Raw genomic sequence first — 19,917 nt, forward strand, 5'->3', positions numbered from 1 at the left:
TTGATGACCTGCTTCAACAGCTGTGAAAAGCAAAATACTTGACCATGTTCGATCTGCCTAAGGAGTGCACTCACTGAGTGGTCCAGGTAGATGACTGCCTTCAGGACACCTTCCAGTTCACAGTCCTGCCATTTGGGTTGGTTTCCGGTGCTTCCAAAAGCTTATGGATCAGGTGCGTTGTGATTTCTGCTGCACGGGTTCTGATGTAGCATATCTGGATGACATTGTCATTTACAGTCCCACTTGGGAGGCGCACCTGGAACATCTGCACACTGTCCTGGATCAGGTTACCATGGCTATGGACAGCCTGAGACAGCAGCCCCCCCCCCCCCCCCCCCTGAGCAGAGTAACCTGCAGGAGAGGGAGCAGGACGGAGGAGATGACAGATAGTAACCTTTGTCTGTGTTCTTCATTCAGCTTCACTCAGCAAAACTGTATATGCACATTTCAATATTTTTTTATTTATCGCAAGTCATATCATCATCGCAATATTGAACGGTGTCATCGTACATAAGATTTTCCTCATATTGTGCAGGACTATTGGTCTTTTATGTTTTATTGCACTTACAGTAAAGTTTGTGATAGTTACTCTAGTAATCTTCAATTATCTGTACTTCACCTGGTTCTGTGTCCAGCACAGCCTCTGTGCTCTGCTGTTCGCTCTGTGTGTGTGTGTGTGTGTGTGTGTGTGTGTGTGTGTGTGTGTGTCCTAAATGCAGCCCTGCCCAGAGAGCAGAGGACAGATATATATATTCTGTATACAGTGTCTTTTACATATATATATAAATGTATAAGACACTGTGTGTGTATATATATATATACAGACACACATATATATATATATATATATATATATCTGTGTGTGTGTGTGTATGTGTACATATATATATATTTATAGAATGCTTGACAAGTAGCAGAAAACAAGTCAATGTCACAGCAGAGGAGGGAGATTCCTGTTGGGAATTTACATTTGTTTAGACGCTTTGAGAGGGAGACATGTTTTATAGATGAACCACATGAAGTAACTGAATATTAGCATGCTAGTTACATAACTTGTCTGTCAGTGACCCAGCTAATGAGAAAGATTTGGAGAATTTCACTTTGATGTCTAACCAGACTTCTCCATGTTCTGTATGTTGTGTGCTATTGTGTTCTGAACCAACCAACCTGCTTCTTTAACAAAAGGAATGGAACATCATAACGAATAAAATGTATAATGTGAGATGATTCATATCTAAGTAACAGTTTTTAAAGTCTGTTACTAAAGTCCTGCAATTACTTCTAATGACCTGTAATAACCTGTAATGACCTGTTTTATTTGTGTGCCTTTGTGTCTGAGTTAGAGAAACTTCTGTCCAGTAACTGTTGCTCACAGTGTCTGGTTGTTCTGTTGTGCAGTGGTTTCTGTTGGTTTCAGTGGAGGTGAAGATGAAGATGGAGGTGGGAGGAGCTGGATGAGACACTTTTACTGGTGACCAACCATAAACATCAGTAACACACTGACCTGAACACTTACATTCACACACTCACACACACAGAGTCTACCATCATGTATGATCTTAAATTACATTGAAACTCTGTACTCTGTAACTGGTGAGAGAAGAAGCTGAGACGAGACTGTGTTTATGTGTGTTAGTGATGCTCTTGTGCTAAACGCTGATGAGTCACAGTCTCACTGACAACAACAGAAACATGATGAAACCTCAGGATCATGAGCCTGAGATCTACAGTGAACATGGAGATAATGAGAGGAAGAACACTTAATTCATATGTTAACAGCTTCTTCAGCCTGACTTACATGTCGTTAACTATAATCATAGTCCATTTTCATGATGACACACACACCCACACACACAGACACACACACACACACACAAGTGTTACAACCTTGTCTCATCAAGTAGATTACATGCCCTTCTGTTCACCTCCAGAGGTCATTGAACCTCATGGCCTGTTGGGCAACAAGCTGTTCAGCTAATCAGTGAGAGCCTCGTCTCTCCAGGGGAAGACATATGGTGAGCAGCAGAGTGACATCACAACAAATAACAACCACTGTGACATCACAAAAGAGGCTGTGCAGTGACATCATTCATCTCTTTGTGACCACATCTGGCTCCAACATGGAGGTCTCCTGCCACGCCAGCTCTAAGTCTTCATATAGGAGACTGTGGTGATGATGATGGTGAAGGTTGTTTTCAGTGACAGGTTATACAATGTCATTTAACATAAAACACCAGCTAACTGCTCCATGTCATGTTAGTCCATCACTACTGTGTTGTAACCTAGATTTCTCACAGATGAGAATCATCTTCCCAGACTGTGACCTGTGATCATCAGGTTTGGACCAATCAGCAGGGTCCTGTGAGGGAGGAGTTACTGGCTTTTATACACAAAAAAGACGACAACAAAAATCTCCCAACATGCTGTTTGTTGTTGTGTAACTACATCATGTGATTGATTGATTGATTATTTTTTGAAAGCAAACAGTTTCCGACCAAGCCTCACACATGGTTCTGCGTAACAAACATCTGACACACAGGGTTACAGGTGATCTACTTCAATATCACAACTGCTACTGGAGAGAATGAAATTCATTGTCTCCAGATAATGATCCCACCGAGTTTGGTGATATGACTTTTTCTCCACCAACAGGTCAGAGACTGTGAAATAAATATCTACTGAAAATATGAACACAAACATTTTCTAGAAATATTAATGGTTCGCAGAGATCCTACTGACTGATGGTTCCCTCATGTTTCCTCTGGCTGACATTTATGTCTCAACATGTATCTTATGGATGCTGGTCCTCTCTGGTACATTCATGTTGCCATCAGATCCTGTTGATCCTCTGACTCTAGTGCCATCATCAAGCCAGAATTTATATTTATGTATGTTTATGACCAAATACCTGCTCAACTAATGACGGATATGAACATGCTAGCATGCTAATGTTAAAATATAGCTTGCAGCACTGCTCTCTAGAGCATGTCTGTAGACTCTTTGTCTTCAGTCATAGTTTTTATATAAAGGTCTGCTGTTGTGTGCCTCTTTTAGAAAAACATAGCTTAAAGTATATTTTTCTATACATATACATGACATAAATACAGACGTGTCTGTAATAACAGGACGAAGAGGACTGAACACTGTACAAGTTGGATATACACTGTTGCTCATAAAGTTGAAATAAAATATTTTTTACCTCTTTCCATGAAATGATTTTGACAATGTGATTTATTCTTGACAGATAAAGTGTATATCTTCTCAAAACTTCAGTAGTCAATCTCTTCCGAACATATCGCAATGAAAATGAAACCACAATTAAACTGAAAACAAAATTATTCCAACTTTATGGGCAACAGTGTATATATATATATATATATATATATATATATATATATATATATATATATGTATCCTGAGGGCTCCAGGTTCACCTTACACGACTTCTACAGTGTTCATTCCTCTTCGTCCTGTTATTACAGACCGTGGTACCTGTGACTCCACAACAGCCATAGACTGTAAATAAAGGTGGATGTAGCCTCTGTGATGTCACCAACAGGTTTCTGAAGAGCGGTTTTGAAGCTCAGAGTGTGCTGCACCACCGTTGCCATCTTGGCAGTGTCTGACTCCGCCCCTAACTCCCAGCTTATCCAAAAATGAACAAAGGGCGGGGCCTGTGGGGAGCTGAGACTTCGGTGAATGTCGGTTTGTGGCAAGCATGCACTCACTCTTCAACATAACTTTAGTCCTTAATGAAATGTAAACAGGTGTTTTATATAAACAGGTGTCATGAAGGAGGAAATTAGCTCTAGAGACCAAAACTGTTTTTGTACCAGGCTGTAAACATGTTTATTCCTGCTGTAAAATTGGACATTTTAACATGGGAGGCTATGGGGGATTGACTCACTCTTGGAGCCAGACTCTTCATTCGTTCATTAGAGGAACTGCAGTTTTTGGTTCTTCAGTGTTGATGCTTCATTTTTCAGCCTTGGAAGCTGATGCTTGACTTTGCCATGGACTCACCTCTTCCATATTATGCAGGATGTGAACATGTAAGGATGTCACAATACCAGAGATTTGGTAATTGGTATCGACATCATTGCAATTCCACAATTGTTGATACCAAATTGAATACCACAGCAAGAAAGAAAAAACAACAGGCTCTGCTGCTACATGCACACACACCTCCATATGATGACTGTAGCTACTAATATTGAGCACCCAGCTCATGCTATGAGCTGTCACTATGTTAGCCTAAACAAGTTAACATTAGCCTAAACAAGCAAACATTAGCCTCTTTGAACATTGTGTGTGTTGCATAGCTACAACAGACGTGAGCTTTCATAGTTCACAGACAGTAACAGTAACATTCAGGACATGAACATGTTGACGACATGTTGTTCATATAAAGTGAAGAAGTGGAACTCAGCGGTCTGAACTGATCTGATGTCTGTCTCTGAGCTGAGATCACGCTGAGCTGTTCCCTCCTCTGACACCGTTCACATACTGACTTCTGGTCATCTACACCTCGTCCCTGATGATCTTTGTCAACAGTGAGATAACATTTATTTAAAGCTAGCTGTCAAGTTTTTTAATGGAAACTACATACATTTATTTCTGATGACAACATATACATTAAGGAACAAACAACCTTAAGTGTTTTGTCCACTTGAGGGCAGCAGAGCCAGTGTTCCCCCTCTTTTAGCTCTGTGTTTGGTCTCCACCAGCTCCTCTTTAGCTGCTAAATGTTGCTCTGTGTTCACCAGAGGACAGAGGCTTCATCAGAGTGGTGAGAATGTGAGAATAAATGAGCTCCACAGAGCTGGAGTTTCTGCGGTTTCTAATGACCACAATTCAGTAGTGTAATTGATGCGTGTTTTCAGAAAGCTGCAAGTCTAACATCTACGCTAAAGGATGTCTGTAGGCTACATGATGCAAAAATGTTTCATTGTCCACTTTTAAGGCTCTTTCAGCTGCATACAGTACTACAGTACTGTGCTGGTCTTATATCAGACTGGTTCTGTTTCAGTGTATGTGAAATCTAAATGGTCACATGCAGTTCCAGTGGACGGCTGTGGAGGCAGTGAAACCATTCATCTTTGAGTTAATGGTGTCAGTGATTTGACTGTTATTATCAGTGCAAAGATGTGTTTCATGAATAAATGTGAGGGTCATCTTTTCCTCTGGGTGTAGGAAAACATCAGACTCTTCAAAGTGTTGTGACGTCACGAGATTATAGATAATTAAAAATACAATATGACCACTCAGTTAATGACCTCAATACAGAACTTCTCTTCATACTGTCCCTAAAGGTGATGATGATGATGATGATGATGATGATGATCTGAGGAGGAGGGGGGAGGAGGAGGAGGAGGGATATCTCCAGTTAATAACCCCTGCCTCCTCTGCCTGTCAGCATCATGATCACAGAGTGTGCCGGGACCTCCTCACCAGCGGAGCCGCGCCATGATGACTGTCCGCGGGCAGAGCTGCAGCCCGGTGACGCCTGACATTTCCTGCGTCCAATAGCTGATTCCTCCGAGCAGCGCGGCGTGAAGCTGGAGCCCGGGCTCCAACACACACACACACACTCACTCAGTCACACACTCACCGAGGCTGCTCTGTCCACGTCCCTCCGGGGCTGCTGCTTCCGTCTGGGGATTCAAACTTGAGGGACTTTACCGTCGCAGGCGGAGAACAAAAGGCGGTTGGACGGCCGGTGTGTCCGCCTGGTGTGAATGTAGCGGCGGGCACGGAGTCTGTCTGCGGGGCGCACAGCGGTGCTGCTGGACCAGCCGAGGACGCACCAGGTCCAGTCCCACATCTCCTTCTGCCCCCTCCGGTGTCACGAACACAACCAACATGATCCTGCTCGGGACTGTGCTGGTTCTCTTCTTCTCAGGTGGGTTCAGGTTTTCAGTTTTATAAGAAGAGGTTTAATCTGCGGCCACACACTTCACCAGTCTGTTTGAACTCTGAGAGTAAAGTCTCCCTCTCCTCTCACATTCACCTCACAGTAAAGACTCTTTATTCTCTACTTTCATGGACCTTAGTCCAGGTATGGTCCGGGAAGGTTCACTTTAGTCCTGGAGCCACGAGGATGTAAAACTGTTTTTCAGCAGAAGAAGAAATTCTTCACACGACTGTTACTGAGTATTCCAACACCAGAGTCTCATGTAATCATTCCGTTTTGACCTGTGGTAAAATAATACAAATAACTACGATATTTTTGGATTTAAACGCCGCTAGGCTACGCCCTTCAGCTCCGAGTCCTGAACCCAAACCCTGGACCCAGAGACCGGCTCACTGATGAAGTCAGGTCCCCAGACTGTGTTGTTTTATCCCAGCACAAGCACAGCAAAAACTAACATTTATTTAGTTTGTATGATGATATACAAGCTTAAAGTATTTTTTTAATAATAAAATAGAAATATAATAAATACAAAATAGGCTAAAAAAAAAAAACATTTTTACCTACAATATAGAAAATACAATATTTTAAAATGAGCTTGTCTTAAAAAACAGGTTTTAGTTTTATAGTACTGTGATTTTTTTAAATGTCATATTTTGTCCCATTTGTAAATGAAAAAGCAGGAAAAATACAAATAATAATAATGATATAAATATTTCAAGTTAAAAAGTGAATTTTCCGTTACAGAGTTGTGATAATAAAGTAAATACACACTGACAGAATGTCTCAATTGTACACCTTTAAAATTTCCGAATGGAATCTCCATAAATATGTTAATTCCGTGAATGAGATAAATAACTTTACGGAAAAAAGAGGAGACTCTGATCATCCGTAGACCAGAACCTCAGACCTCCTCCTTCTGCTCTCATGACTGAAGTGTTCAATAGTCTCTGGTGTATTTCAGCAGCTGGAAACAAAGGGAATTTAACTGATTCTGTGGAGTCACAGTTTCTATGAATTTATACGCAGTCACAGACTGAGTGAAATATTTGTCTCCAGTTGTGCCGACATGTTGTTCTCCTGTACAGATCTTTACACTGCCGCAGATGATTTTCACCTCAGAGGAACATTTACAACACATTTCTTCTTTTCTTTACAGTACATGTTCTATAAACTGTAGAACGTTCTTCTTATTTTTCATCTTTTGTAATTTTTCCATTTGCGGTTCTTCTGATGAAGACGATCTGACAGATTTAACTGTTATCGTGCGGATGCTTTCATTTCCTCGTCATGTGTTTAAATAGCTCTGATCATGGTTTTTAACTGAAAGGATTCTTGAAGATTGGAAATAAATAATATCACATTTTCTCAGAGACACAGAAACACAGTTTTTGTTTAGACTAGATTATAAAACCAGATCTTTGTCAGTATCTGCAGGATGAATGTGCGGGCTGGGCTCGTACTCACAGTGGAGCAGCTTTTTAATGATCACTTCAGTAATTAACTTAGTGTTGGGTGTGATGATGTCCTGAGGATGACCTTGTTTACCTCACTCTTCCTCTTTGTGTGGTTGTGTAGCAGTGATTTGAGTGTGTGTGTGTGAGCACTAACAGCTTGTAAATGAAGAAGAAAAGAGGATCTTTAACAGCACAGTGAAGTGGAGGCTGTGGTTACATGCTACACAGGTGTGCTACCCAGAAAGCTGAAGATTAGATAACAGCAGAGTGGTGAGCCGACTCTAACAGCAGCAGTTTAACTCTAACCTGTATACAGAGGTTAGAGACAAAGTGTGAGGTTAAACACAGGGACAGATCTGTATCTTAATGTTGTGTTTGGTTGATTTGTTTTCTGTGGTTGTGAGTTTGAGAGGACAGAACACAACCACATCTGACTGTTAAGAGACAGATACTACTGCTAAGTGAAGCTGATCACTGTCACCTGACCTCACTGAGAACATGGAGACTGATGTTTAAAGTGACTTAAATAAAATCACATTACACTAATATAAATTCACATTTATAGAGCTGCTCCACAGCCTCCAGGTGTCCACAGGAGTCCCATGGTTTGTGTAGACCCCCTGCTGTACTGCTGCTGAGAGCAACATGAGGATGGTCTGTCCTCCAGCACGGCCCTGCTGTGTTCAGCAGGGCTGTGCCCCCCCCCCCCCCCCCCCCCCACCCCCTCCAGGCTTTCAGGTCGTGTCTGATTTTCCTTTTTTTCCATCTCAATCTAAATTCCCCCTCGGATTCAGCGGCGCGTCAGAATAAATTGTTCAAGTCGTTCAATGAGGAAGTGCAGTGAACCGATGCCAGTGTGCAAACACATTTGGAGCGGCAGTGGTTGACGTCTTATCGGCACGCACACAGGTGTGTGTGTTTGTGTGTATTTTATTAGGGGGGGTATAGACGCCACCAGTGGGTTTCTGAAGACCTCCACTGATACCAGTACTTCAGGAGTGAAGTATTCCCACAGGGAATTGGCTGGATCAGCTTCTTACCACAGTGACGGGCTCCTACATGAACACAGCAACTCCTATCCTCCTATCCTCCTATCCGTATTCCCATGCCATGCACCAATCAGAGTTTAGCAACATCTGAATCAATGGTCAATCAAATGTGATCAAACCAGTTGCACACAGTCCTGATGAGGAGGAGTAGTTGAGTTTTTAGTGTAAAACATTCACAGATTATTTATTCATAGCTAGTTCATGTTATAGAGAATTCCTTCTGATTTTAAACTTTCAGGAGATGATGATGTAGCTGGAGACCAAACTCAGGTTCTGATGATATAGTACATTAGAGCCGGGTATTGCCAATGATTTCCTGAATCGATTCAATTCCGATTCAGAAAGTAATTTGGTAGTAAAGTAGTAATTTGATCCGGTTTGATTCGATATTGATTCAGTCAGAGATATTTCAGTTACAACATAAATTTTTGTTGGATATGAATGAAGTTCTCAGGGAACTAATGCTTTAAATTGTTCCTCTAACCTGATGCATTATTAAAAACATTAATGTTGACATTATGAATGGACACAAAGCAGTTACATTAATACACCGTCTATTTAACATGACCGACAATTTAGACGCATCTCAAAAAACAATAAGTGTAATGTGCATTGTTAACATACTGTAGTGCACCGGCTACAGTATGTATGAACAGGTGCTTTTCACATGTGTCTTTAGACCTGCCACTGACTTTATTGGGACCTCATCTGTCATGTTATTGTGTCTCCTGTGCAGAGGTGTAGTGCTGTTTGTATATGTACCGGAGCACACCTATGGTCCACGCGCACGCTTGAGTTGCGGCTCGTTACAAAGGTTATGTAACCTCTGTTCCTACAGTGACAAGTTTACACGCATTTACTGACCTGTCGGTAAAATGAAGCCATATTGGAAACATCCATTCAGAGAAGCTGTAGTGGAGACAGAGGTCAGGTGAAGCTAACAGGCTAGGCTATGAAAACGTAGCTAAGCTAGCTTTCTGTCCAAGTGTAACAGACTGACTTTTGTCATGTTTCTGTGTAACTGCATCACAGATAAAGAAAGTGTCAGAAGTGAATAATGAATGAAAGGAAGTTTTCTGTCGTTTCATCTTCACTAATTAACCATTTAATTCACTGAGCAGCTCAGAGGCTACCGGCGGCTCCCAGCATCTTTTAAGGTGGAATGTTTTCTTGCTCATTGCATGATTGAGGTTTGGAAATCAATCAATACACCTAAAACGACAACATGACAACTCCGACCGTTTCATTTGTTTTAATTAGTTCTCAACATGAATTACACAAAGTGATTGGATCTTCAAGCTCCTAAAACTGTAAATATATTTCAACTGGAATCAGCAAACTGCAGATATTTTATTTCATCACTTTGAGAAAAAAAAGGAAAAAAAGGGGTGGAGCGTCTTTCTGGAGGCGCTGGCAACTCTACACCTACGCTCACGTGAAAAGATCTTGTTGTGACAGCCTCAGACATCCACAGGAGAGTGTAAAAGACATACATTAAATGATTGATCTTGGGTTTATGAATCGATATTGGATTATTAAATGAAGATCCATTTTAATGGGAGAATTGATTTTTTCAACCCAGCCCTATGGTAGATGTGGTTTTTGAGACGGAACCCAGGTCCTGACAATCTGTGGGTCAAAGTTCACCTAATCCTTTATTCATGGAGATTCCACTGGAATCGTGGAATTCCAGTAAATTTATAAAAGCTGGTGTAGAGATGATGTAAAAACACAGTCATTTATGGGTTATAGATCCAATTCCGGCTAGGGCAGCATCAGGGTCTGGACATAGACTTTGGTCCACCTATTAGTGACCTCTGCCAACGGCTAACTAAACTATAAAGTTTATCAATACATGACGTAGTACATAGACTCACATACTCACTCATTCCTGATCCAGTACTTTAGGCAGGACCAGGCATTCCTGAGACTAGTATCAGTATCATGGCCACTGTAGTAACTAGGTCCAAAACCAGGGTCCTGCTGAGCCAGTCTGATGTTACACAACTGTTTTCACCAAGAGCAGCAATCGACCTTCTAATGAAACATTAATCATTAATATGAATTATTGGATCCTACTTTAAATTAAAGGAAGGTGTCAGGTGTTGAAAGAGCGGGTTATCTTACTGTGGTAACACAACTATTACTGATGATTCCACAGCGCAGCAGGGGCATGAGCTGAGAACAACAGGAGTCCTTCCACCAGGCAGGGAGCAGGGAGTGGTGGGGTGGGTGTGGGGGCTAGAGCCAGAGAAGCGCGGGGGGGGGGGGTCGTCTTATCTGTACTGACCTCCAGTGACAGACAGCAACACTTCTACGAAGAGCAATGAGGCCAGAGAAATGAGCATTATAAACCTGCTTTGATGATAAGTGTAAAAAATGCTGGGACAGGAGAGGCGGTCATCCCAGGTCAGGGGGGAGACAGAGGGGGAGAGAAAGCGCGGGAGTGGGGGAGAGAGATGAGGAGGACTGAAGTGTATGAGGTGAATGAACCTGGTGAAAGAAGAGAGGAAATCCATCTTCCTTCCTCTGTCACATTTAATGAAAAATGAGCAACTTAACTGGCCTCCATCCACCTGGTTCCATCTGATCTGGGTGCAGAGGTGTGTGTGGGTGTATGTGTGAGAGAGAAAGAGAGAGAGCGTGTGTGTGTGTGTGTGTGTGTGTTGGCGTTCTTCTCTGGTGTATCCAGGGGGAAGTTTGGATGTCTTCTGTGTGTTTTGTTGATAACTGGGATTTGGAGCTCAAACACAGGGGCGGCAGATGGTGTGTTGGCTTCTGCTTCCTTGGCTGTGTGTGTGTGTGTGTGTGTGAATGAGTGTGTGTGTGTGTGTGTGTAAGAACAAGCATTAGATGGAGTGCTGTGTGTGTGGGTGTGTTGGTATGTCCTTACCCAAACTCAGTGTCAGACAGGAGTCAGTGGTCCCTGAAGGTAGCGCTGCTTTCTGTGGTCAGAGCTTGGACTGTTCCCAGGTCTGACCTCAGGCCCATCTGTTATCATGATGACAGATGTGTCAGAGACTGGCCTCAGATCTGTGGCTGGACCCACAATCCCCAGTTAGTCTTTTTGACAGACCGCCCCCCCTGTCTGCCAGACATTTAGTTCAGTGCTTCAGATCCAAAATATGTTTGGAGTGTTTTCATCTTCTTCTTCTGTGACTGTAGAAGCAGGAAGCTGATGGCACAGAAATCTGATGCAAAAGTAAATACTCATCTTCAGAAACACATCCCTTACAAAGTGAGTGTGAGGTTTCTCTGGCAGGGAGAACCGTCCTACAAGAAAGAGGTCTGGAAGATAAAACAGAAGAGACAGAAGTTTGAAGAGAACAACAGAATGATCAATGACAGGATGTAACATTAAAGCCTGAGGCCTCGATGATATGTTTCTTATTATGTGTTGTTTGACCGTGCCTGAAGACAAAATTGTTTATAGCTGCGGCAAAACACTTTATAGCTGTTTATAGCTGTAGTGAAGAGCCTTCTGTCAGCCCCCCCCCCCCACACACACACACACACACACACCATAATACAGATACAAAGGCTCATGTTGGTTTGTTTCAGTCCACAAAGCTTTATTCTCTTCAGAATCTTCTTGTGCTCACCTGGACACTTTGACCTCCAGGTGACAGTAGAGAAAACTGAGAATCATGAACATTGAAAATCTAAATGTGGAAAATAATTGTGACTGATCCTCTTGGGACCATGACAAGGTAAGTAGGTAAGTAAGTGGAGTTTATTTAATGTGCTGAACACTGGTAACAGTATGGAGGCTCCTAAAAAGGGAGCAAAAAGGGAGTGTGTCCCATTCTGCTTGCCTTTCTCTCTCTCTTTCATGGATATGCTGAGTGATGACAAATACATTTTATGGCTATGTTAAAACAACATCATCACAAATAATGTGTCTCTCTCCTTGACTGTCCAAAAGTTCTATTTCCATCCATAAAAAGCAGCAGGATAACAAACTGTCTGTCACACAACGAGCAGCTTCATTACAATCACCTGGTCAGAGTGTTGGTTATATGCGGTTATATATGTGAAACTGTGACGTTGCAAATTAAAATTAATACTACAAATAATAAGTTACTACATTAGTGGGAAAACAAATCAAATATCGTCTTGACATTTGCAAAGGCATGAGCTATCCTGATTGTTCTGATGATCGTTGATCGGCACAACCTTAGTCTGAATGTGCATGTGTGCATGTGTGTTCCATGTAGTAATATTCTTTATAGTCTCGGTGGTTTTTAATGCTGTGAGGGACGGGTCACTTTTTCAGCCTCGTCCGTGCATGCAGAGATTTCTCTGGGTTCTCAGAATCTTCTGATGATGTGACGATAGACGGTGAAAGGTTTTTAAAGTCTTGGACCATTTTCCCATGTAGTAGTGAACCTTGCACCTCACAATCATGACACCATCACCTGTTTCAGTTCACCTGTTTACCTGTCCAACTTTACAACTTCTTTGAAATGTGTTGCTGGTGTAAAATTCAGAATAAGCATATTGAAGTTGATAAGTTAAAACATTAAATATATTGTCTTTGTTGGCTTCAATTGATTATATATCATGCACAATCTTACTTTGTAATATGATCTACCTCAGATGAATCGTACAGATCGCCCCATTAAAAGTTTCCATATTTCGATATTTCGATATTTAATAATAAAGTTCAGTCTCTGCTAACCAGACCATGTTAAATGTTAAACAGCTAGCTTAGCCCGCTAAACGCAGCTGGAGACTGCAGCCTCAGCGAGTTTGGTGTAGCACCACATGAACCAGTTCTCCACAGGAGCAGAGCAAGAACCACCGTCACCAGCTGCAGTCCAAGTGGACTTACAGTCCATCCCCGGGACCATAGACCTGCTGCAGGACCAGAGACCCACCTGCAGGCAGGGAGAGAGGAGGCGGGGCTATCCAGGGCACAGACTGAACTTCAAAATTAAAACACATATCACACCTAATAAATAGATAAGTCTGAGTGGTGTTGTTGAGTCTTTGAGTCTGAGCGGTGTTGGTTAGTCTTTGAGTCTGAGCGGTGGTGATGAGTCTTTGAGTCTGAGCGGTGTTGTTGAGTCTTTGAGTCTGAGCAGTGTTGTTGAGTCTTTGAGTCTGAGCAGTGTTGTTGAGTCTTTGAGTCTGAGCGGTGGTGATGAGTCTTTGAGTCTGAACGGTGTTGGTTAGTCTTTGAGTCTGAGCGGTGTTGGTTAGTCTTTGAGTCTGAGCAGTGTTGTTGAGTCTTTGAGTCTGAGCGGTGGTGATGAGTCTTTGAGTCTGAGCGGTGGTGATGAGTCTTTGAGTCTGAGCGGTGTTGGTTAGTCTTTGAGTCTGAGCGGTGGAGGAGAGTTCCACCTCAGTTCATGATAATTGGCTTCCTGTTGTGTCTCTAGTCTATGTGTGTATGCGCAGCATTATTGTCTTAAAGTCTGACATCACAGTCCTGAGCAGATCCAGCTCAGCTGATGCCCCCTTTTCCATTCAGACTCATAACAGTCTGAAAGCACAGGGACTGGAGACTCGGCAGGAGTTCCTTTGCCTTATGTAACGAAAAATGGGCGGCATTCATCCCTGTCTGAGACCTTTGCAACTATTCAGCCATTATCCATTATTGTGCTCTTTGATCATAATTACACTAATTATGGCTCCTCTATTACCTCAGTCTTTCATAAACAAGGAAGCGGGGAAATGAGAGTGTAGAGGCTTAGTGATTCAGAGTCTCTTAGAGTCTGTGAAATGTGATTAGAAATGTGCAGGTGACACACTGACTTCTGTACAAATGATTCTGGTTCATCTGGGGAGGGCATGAAGTGGCAGAGAGGGGAACCAGAGCTCAGCTCATAGTGCTGATTTTCTGCAAACTGCTCCACATGGTCTTGCTCCTCAAAGTTTTCTATTATTAGATTGCTTGATGTACCCTGGTGCTGCAGAACTCATTTTAACAATATGATGAAGTTTTTTCTCTGTTACAAGGTCACTCAGACTCCAGTTATTGGCTCTGAAACTTCAGTGATCAGCCATGAACCAACTCTTCTTCTGACGTCAGATAAAGCTGCAAGGCTTTGGTACTGGGTTCAGGAGTGTCTGAGGTTAGATACGCTGTAGCTTGTTCCCTGGCTTTCTGACTGAGGAAATCATGATGACTGACAGCTCTCATTGGCTGTGATCATATTAGGGCTGTTACTTCTGTGAAGGATCATCAAACTCACCGCTGTCACTTTTCTAACATCTTTTTTTGAGAAAACACACAGGAAATACTATGACACTCATCCTGTTGGAACGTGTCCATGGCAGAGGACAGTCCTCATCAGTGGACAAGTTTCCATCGCAAGTAGACAAATCACAGTTGTGAATGTTCTTTGTTTCCACTGAATGATGTTATGTGAATAAAGCAGTTTTTTCCCCTCCTGATGTCATTCCAATTAAACATGATGACAGATTTTCATCAGCCTGCCTCTGTGGTGGACCTGGCTCTCTCAGGCCTGATAGGACAGGACGCGCGACTTGAATGTGAAATAGTGTTTCCATTTCAGTGTTGTGAAATACTGCTTTGTGGGTAAAAAAACACGTCACGGTTTAAGGTAAGACGTGAGTTTTATTTCTCAACTCATTTTCAAGATTAAGCAGGTTAAGCCAAGAACTCTCACAGCAGAAAGAGTCAGAAAAAAGACCTGTTGATATCATAGACATCATAGCAGCAACATCACAGAAAACTGACTCTTTCCACTATAGTTTCTATGTCTAGTCAGAATCTGAATGTGACACAGACATGAAAAAATATGAATATATTTTTGAACTATTTTAACAGCGGACACAGTGACATTTTAGTGATGTTTTTCTGTCCAAAATAAGTCAGATATTTATTAATAATGAAGAGAAATTCAACATCCAGTAACCTATACACTCTATGTAGAGAGATAGCACTGCAGCAGCAGAGACGCAGCTGGTGTGCACACACGTGCAAGCTGCAGCAGATCAGCAACGCAGCCGTCACACACACAAGGCAGACAGTTTGTTCCTGGCGTAATGGAAACACAGCTACTGAAGACTTTTCTCTTGAATGAGTGAAACATGAAATATGGTCATCATAAAACCCACATCAGAGTATCTTAGTGTAACTTTGCTGTAGGTCAAAGGCTACTGAAGATGTCTGAAGTGTCTTTACAGAAATGAGTCAGCTGCATGTTTAGATACCAGAGTGCTACTTCAGCTTCATAGTGAAGTGCTGATGAATAACTGAACCAGCTTCCTGGTCACTGACTGATTACCTCGGTCTCCAAAATGTTGACTCCACCCATCTGAGACATGGCACTTCAGTGAGTCTGTGTGATTGTGTCTGTTGTGTATCTCGATGCTGAGCAGTATATTTCCCAGCAAACACTGTGGTCACTGTCGATGTCTTCTTCCCAGGAGTCTGTTCACTTGGCTGTGGTTGCCATCACTTCTCATTCTAACTGACCACTGATTCCTGTCTTTGTCCCAAACAAACCCAACGTGTGAAACACATCACTTTCACTTCTCGTCACAGTGGAGGGAAAACATTGACCCAGAGAAACACAGAGCCTGTTTCTCCACCACAGCCAGCTTCTCTGTGCCAAATATGAGAGGAAGATATTTGAACTGAGAGGAGGATAAGAGCTGATAACAGCAGCCAGTATACAGTATACTCAGGTAAGTCAAAGACTGTGCAGCTGTAATAATAGAAGAGAATCACTGTGGATTACCTGCAGTTGTGCTTTGTGCTCTGAACTAATCCAGCAGCCTCCACATTAAATCCAGCCCTGTGGCTCAATGATGTAAAATACACTCTAAAGGCCAGGAGTAGGTTTTTATGCTAATTATATTACGGCCTCAGAATTAATGTAGTAATTATTTATGATGCTGGAGTGCATCATTATTAGAAAGAACTGTTTTATAGGTGAAGTAGCCTCAGGTGATGTATCACAGTTGAATCACAGTTCATTTATATATTTGTCTGTTCACCTGCTCTTCACACAGTGCTGAGAGAATTATAATGAGACAGACCAAAGAAAAAAGATGGTACGTTACTATTATCAGGTGTGTGTTTGGTGTGTGTGTGTTGCAGTATTGTGCTAGTTCACACTTGAGAAGTGTGAGAACTAGTTCAAACTTCAGTTCATATAGATGAAAATGAACCAGTTCACGTTCATAGTTCATTTTTTTAAAATTTTGAACAAAGTTTGCAGTTCCAAAGATGAACTAGTTCATGTTCATTTGTTCCGTTTTTCTTTTAAACAAATAAGCCGCTATTCTTTTTCAATCAAACCTCCCACCATCCATCACCAGCCCCAAATCATCGCCACTCCCAAACTAAATGAATTACTGAACGCCACTGAAGAATCACAGACATGAGTTACATTTAAAATCCGTATATAAATATAATCTGTCTGAGTCTTCACTTGTTTGTTCATAAAACTGCTTCAAATGCTCAAACCAACTGGCTTCAGCAGTAGTAGATGCATCTGTACCACCTGTACCACTAACACCTGCCAAGCTGGGCCGTGTCTATGGAGACGTCATGTGGCGTGCAGTAAAACTGCCGTAAAACTGTCGTAAAACTGTCGTAAAACGCGCACAAGCTGACGTTCACGGTTCCGCGTTCACAAAAAATATGGACGTGTTCAATGAATGCCGTTCATTGAAAGCATTCATGCACAACACTTTGTGTGTGTGAGATAAATTTTAACATTGTATTATTTCCTTGAGTGTTATTTTTTGTATAAGCTTTTTTGTACACATGATGAAGTGTTTTAGTGTGAGCTACAGCTCAGCCTCTGACTGATGTAAAACAGAGCAGAGTCTCTGTCTTTCTGTCTGTTCTTTGTCTTACAGTCAGGACTTGTGGTCATGCAGCTGTGGGGTAGGAGCAGTTTACACTGCCCAAACCTTCACACCCAAACACCCACCTGTACAGATGCTAGCTGTAGGTAGCAACAGATGTACTCATTGTGTGTGTAAGTAGTGAGTGTGTGTGTATGGTGTGTATTTCTGGTATTTCCTCTGGACAGCTCAGTCCAGTCATTAAAGGTTGTATTTGCCACCTTATGCTGAGGCAGATTTTTGCTAATTTTTGTCTCTGCAGTCTCCACATCAGAGAAAGTCCTCATCTGTTGAATGAGGGTGGGGTTGGTTCTTTGCTGATGGGCACAGGTGTGTTGCAGGTGGCTTCTGTGCTTCTCTTTGACTTCTTGTAAATAGTAAAAGCAACATGCAAAAAATCACATTAAATGACACTGAGGGTAAAACTACATTCAAGGAGCAATTTGTAAGTTTTGTTATTGCTACATAGCTAATGCTAGCATTAGCAGCTGTTTACTTACTGAGAACTTCAGCGATTGTTGCATTTACGATAGAGGTTATAATACATCCTCTGAGCAGCTTCATCTTCAGGACAGGCTGGAGGCTCAGTGTGGAGGCTGGAGGCTCAGTGTGGAGGCTGGAGGCTCAGTGTGGAGGCTGGAGGCTCAGTGTGGAGGCTCAGTGTGGAGGCTGGAGGCTCAGTGTGGAGGCTCAGTGTGGAGGCTGGAGGCTCAGTGTGGAGGCTGGAGGCTCAGTGTGGAGGCTCAGTGTGGAGGCTGGAGGCTCAGTGTGGAGGCTCAGTGTGGAGGCTGGAGGCTCAGTGTGGAGGCTCAGTGTGGAGGCTGGAGGCTCAGTGAGTCTCTATCATGAAGTGGCCAGGGCTAGCTGGTTAGCATGCTAACTTCTGGAGAAGAAAAGATGTAATATAGACAAGATTTAACATTGGTGTTTGTTTCCACCTCTGGAAACAATTTGACATAATCTAATTCAGAAACTGTTAACTCTGAAGTGAACAGTTCATATGTTGAAGTCTGGCTGTGCTGTACTTAGCAACAGCAGTCCTACCAGTGTGTGTGTGTGTGTGTGTGTTTGTGTGTAGAGCACATCTTTATGTGTGTAGCTCAACCTCTGACTGCTCTAAACTCACCAGTTCTGTCCCTTATTTCCCTTTTCCTCGGGCTCATGACATGTTTCATGGTTATTTTTGCCATTTGGTCCAAAGGTAACAAAATCCAGTCCACATAGAGAGGTTGATGCCTTTTTATCAAATATATCAGTCCATATACAGCTGCCTAAATAACACAAATCTGCAGCTGTTTACATTGTGTATGTTGTGAACTTATTAGTACTGTATTTATAATGATTGGTCCAGTGTCCCTGAGAGTCTCCAGGTTTCACTATAGGCAGAATGGTCAATTAAACGAATCAATAAATAAAAACATTGCTAATTTCTTAAGTCGACATGAAAGCTGTTTATGTTCAGTAAATTTTGTGTGCTCAGCCTAGTGCAGGAGTCTGCAACCTTTATTATTAAAACAGCCATTTTTGGCTCCTCTCCCACAAATTAAAATCATCTGAAACCGCAAAACCTATTCGACCCTTAAAATGAAGATAACACAGCGTTAAAGTTTTATATATAGTTATACTATATATAAAAGATCTATGGTTTATTGCATTTATGAAATTATAGAACTACAAAAAACTGTTGACATTTTATTGCTGTTTTACCTGTTATAACAAAGGAAAACACCAAACTCTTATGAATAGGAGAAAAAAACCCTGGCATGTGTATATCTACTTTTAAATAAAACAGAACTGTGCAGGATTATTTGAGTCATTCTGTTATTTGTGAAGGATTAAAAAAAAAATAAGTAACCCACTTTTAAATAAATAAAACAAATATCTGCAGCCTAATAGCTTTAAGAAGAGTAAACATAAGAACAGGCCAGTTTGTATTTAATTATGTTTGTATTTAATTCTGTTTTTATCCTCAGCCAAGTACAACATTCAACCGTCGAGACATTCAGAATTAAACTCTTTATTTTTTCTCCGAGACTTTTCTTTTTTTGGATTTATCCATGTTTAGCTTACCGGGGTTCTGAAACTCAAGATTAGCCAAGAGCTGAAGAGCCGCATGCGGCTCCAGAGCCGCGGATTGCCGACCCCTGGCCTAGTCATACATCTCATTCACAGATCATGTTGTAGTTTCTTGGCTGGTAGCTGTGACCTCTTGGAGTCTTAAACTGAGGCTGGCAGGCACCCAGCCAACAACTGTCACACAACCTCTGAATAACACAAGACAGTTGTAGAAAAATCAAGGAAATGACAATGAGTGCAGTTTGTGTGTTAATTTGATCCATTCTTGTCAGGGACCCTGAGCTGGTCCATGGAGAGAGGCAGAAGGAGGACAGGGGTGCACCGCTCATAGTACTGACTTTAACATGATGTCAGTTGGCTGCAGAATTGTGGGGACAATGAAGAAAGAGGTTATCAGATGAATCTGTGTCTTCATGTGAACCTGATCCAACATTGACCTGGACTAAAGAACAGCTGGAACATCCTGTGGATGAGAGTGTGTATTTCTCTTGAAGTCAGTACTCTGTTGAAAACCTGCAGCGTCTGGTGACCAGTTATCGACTGAACGTTAAACAAACTGGCTCAGTGTGAGCGGTCGTCTTCTCGGAGCAGC

The 19,917-nt window shown here is 42.0% G+C and overlaps 1 protein-coding gene across 1 annotated transcript in view; it reads left to right on the forward strand.

Moving 5' to 3' along the window:
- Positions 1 to 4,582: 4,582 nt before the first annotated feature.
- Positions 4,583 to 19,917, forward strand: part of LOC130173663 (GDNF family receptor alpha-4-like) — a 57,221-nt gene continuing 41,886 nt past the window's right edge. The window contains exon 1 of the mRNA XM_056383101.1: positions 4,583 to 5,902. Within this exon, the coding sequence (XP_056239076.1) occupies positions 5,863 to 5,902 (40 nt within the window). The 5' untranslated portion in view covers positions 4,583 to 5,862. The remainder of the gene's footprint in view (positions 5,903 to 19,917) is intronic.

The sequence above is a fragment of the Seriola aureovittata genome, chromosome 8 (genome assembly GCF_021018895.1).
Source record: "Seriola aureovittata isolate HTS-2021-v1 ecotype China chromosome 8, ASM2101889v1, whole genome shotgun sequence".
NCBI lineage: Eukaryota > Metazoa > Chordata > Actinopteri > Carangiformes > Carangidae > Seriola > Seriola aureovittata.